Here is a 1,791-nt window from a genome sequence, read left to right on the forward strand (position 1 = left end):
GGGGGGGGGGGGCACTCCCCAAACGCACGGCGAGTGAACAGGCCACCTCGACTGGTGGCTCGCGCCAGTGTGCTCGCTGATCTCGTACTTGCTGCTCAAGGCGAAGAGGGGGCGGCGGCGGGAGCGGGGAAGCCCCCGCCGCAGCTGCTCTAACCCGCCTCCCACCCCTGGCATACACAGGTCGAGGAGACGGCGGTGCAGATCGAGCAGCCGTTCGGCTTCGAATACAATGACTTGCCCATCGAGGTCTCGCTGCGCACGGACAGACACACACCGCTGTGCGCCCGGCCGGTGCTCACTGGTCCTTGCGCTTCAGTGGGGTGCCTGTCTGATTAGGTCTACTGCCTCGCGGTGCAGGCTGACGTCATTTGCCTGCTCGATGAGAGCCAGCGGGCCGAAGCCGACGAGCGCGCGGGCGCGGTCAGAGGGGACGCGGACGCGGTCGCCACGGCGTCGGAGCTCTCGGCCGAGAGTGGAGGGGAAGACAAACACGTGCTGAGCATGAACTAAACGTTACCACGTCGGTCGTATCACTAGTATGTGTATCGGGCATGTAAGAATCTGAGGTGAAGAACAGTCCGGCTCGTATCACTGGGCACAATCTTAGTTAGTTAGTTACGAAAAAAAGGGCGAAACACAGTCAGACCAACACCGCAGGGCGTACGCTAACGTTAAAAAAAAACATAGCGAGTCAGAAACGGAGTTTTAAAAACAAAAAGCGAAAAGAACAAGGAAAAAAAGAATTTTACGACAAAGCTGAAAGAAAATCGTGATACGTGCCGCCGCATTTTGCTTGCGGCGCGCAGGGCGCACTTACAAAATGGCACCTGCTTTGCAGCCGGACAAGCCTAAGCTTCCCAAACCCACCGCGGGTTTTGTACACGCCCGGAAGCTGCAGCTGTCTACGAAGCCCTTCTCTTCGCCTCCAACTCGCGATGAGCTCGAGAAGACCCAAAAGTGCGCGGCACCGTGGACCCAGGATGGCGGGAATCGCAGCCACAAAGCAGCCCCCCCAGGGCCTCTTTGCGTAGTACCCTCCGCACCCACACAGTACTCGCGCCGCGATGTGCGCGAGAGCGGCCCCTCCGCGCTCAAGTTAGCTCGTGCTCACACCCGTGGCTGCGACGGCTCGCAGGTGGGCTCCAAACGCCAATCTCGCGTCCACCTTCCCTCCCAACGGGAGCATCCCTTGGGAGCGATTCGCGACCTCTGACAAGCCTCTCGTCTTCAACTCGACCTCGTACACCGCACGGGCCGGCACCTACTCGTTCCTTTGGGGTTGCGGCTATGACTGCTACTCGCATCGCACGCAGTGCTGCTACCCGGTGGCGCAATGCCTAATCCGCAGCGGCGCGGGCGGCGCCGAGTGGGCCTCGGTGAAGGAGGCTGGCTTCGAGGCCATGTTTGAGAAGGTGCTCAAGACGGGCGCGAGCCCAGACACGCCTCCCTCTCTCCTCGGCCTCTGGTACATGCGCGGCAACATCGCGCCGCCCGAGACGTTGTTCGCGCTGCACGACGCCGAGTGGGTCAAGACGGCCGAGGGCGGCTACATCGGACTCAAGCACCAGTCGTACAACTGGTCTGCCGACGCCACCTGCTGGGGCTGGGTTTGGTGGCGCTTCCGGCCAGCCGCCCCCTTCCGCTTCGAAGTGTCACCCGACGGCAATGGCTCTGAATAGCACTGCATGATGTCCGTCTTCCCGCCCTGACTTTGGTGTCTCTTTATCACGTAGGCAAGTGGGTCAACGTCGCCGGTAGCCAGCAGTGGGCTTTGCACCTACCCTTGCGCGG

The 1,791-nt window shown here is 61.5% G+C and overlaps 1 protein-coding gene across 1 annotated transcript in view; it reads left to right on the forward strand.

Moving 5' to 3' along the window:
- EMIHUDRAFT_214148 (hypothetical protein) overlaps nucleotides 1-1,679 on the forward strand; it is a gene marked incomplete at both ends in the record, with an annotated part of 3,608 nt that extends 1,929 nt beyond the window's left edge. The window contains 4 exons of the mRNA XM_005764198.1: nucleotides 181-246; nucleotides 337-472; nucleotides 807-957; nucleotides 1,136-1,679. Coding sequence (XP_005764255.1) covers nucleotides 181-246; nucleotides 337-472; nucleotides 807-957; nucleotides 1,136-1,679 — 897 coding nt within the window. The remainder of the gene's footprint in view (nucleotides 1-180; nucleotides 247-336; nucleotides 473-806; nucleotides 958-1,135) is intronic.
- Nucleotides 1,680-1,791: the final 112 nt, after the last annotated feature.

Source organism: Emiliania huxleyi, assembly GCF_000372725.1.
Source record: "Emiliania huxleyi CCMP1516 unplaced genomic scaffold EMIHUscaffold_60, whole genome shotgun sequence".
NCBI lineage: Eukaryota > Haptophyta > Isochrysidales > Noelaerhabdaceae > Emiliania > Emiliania huxleyi.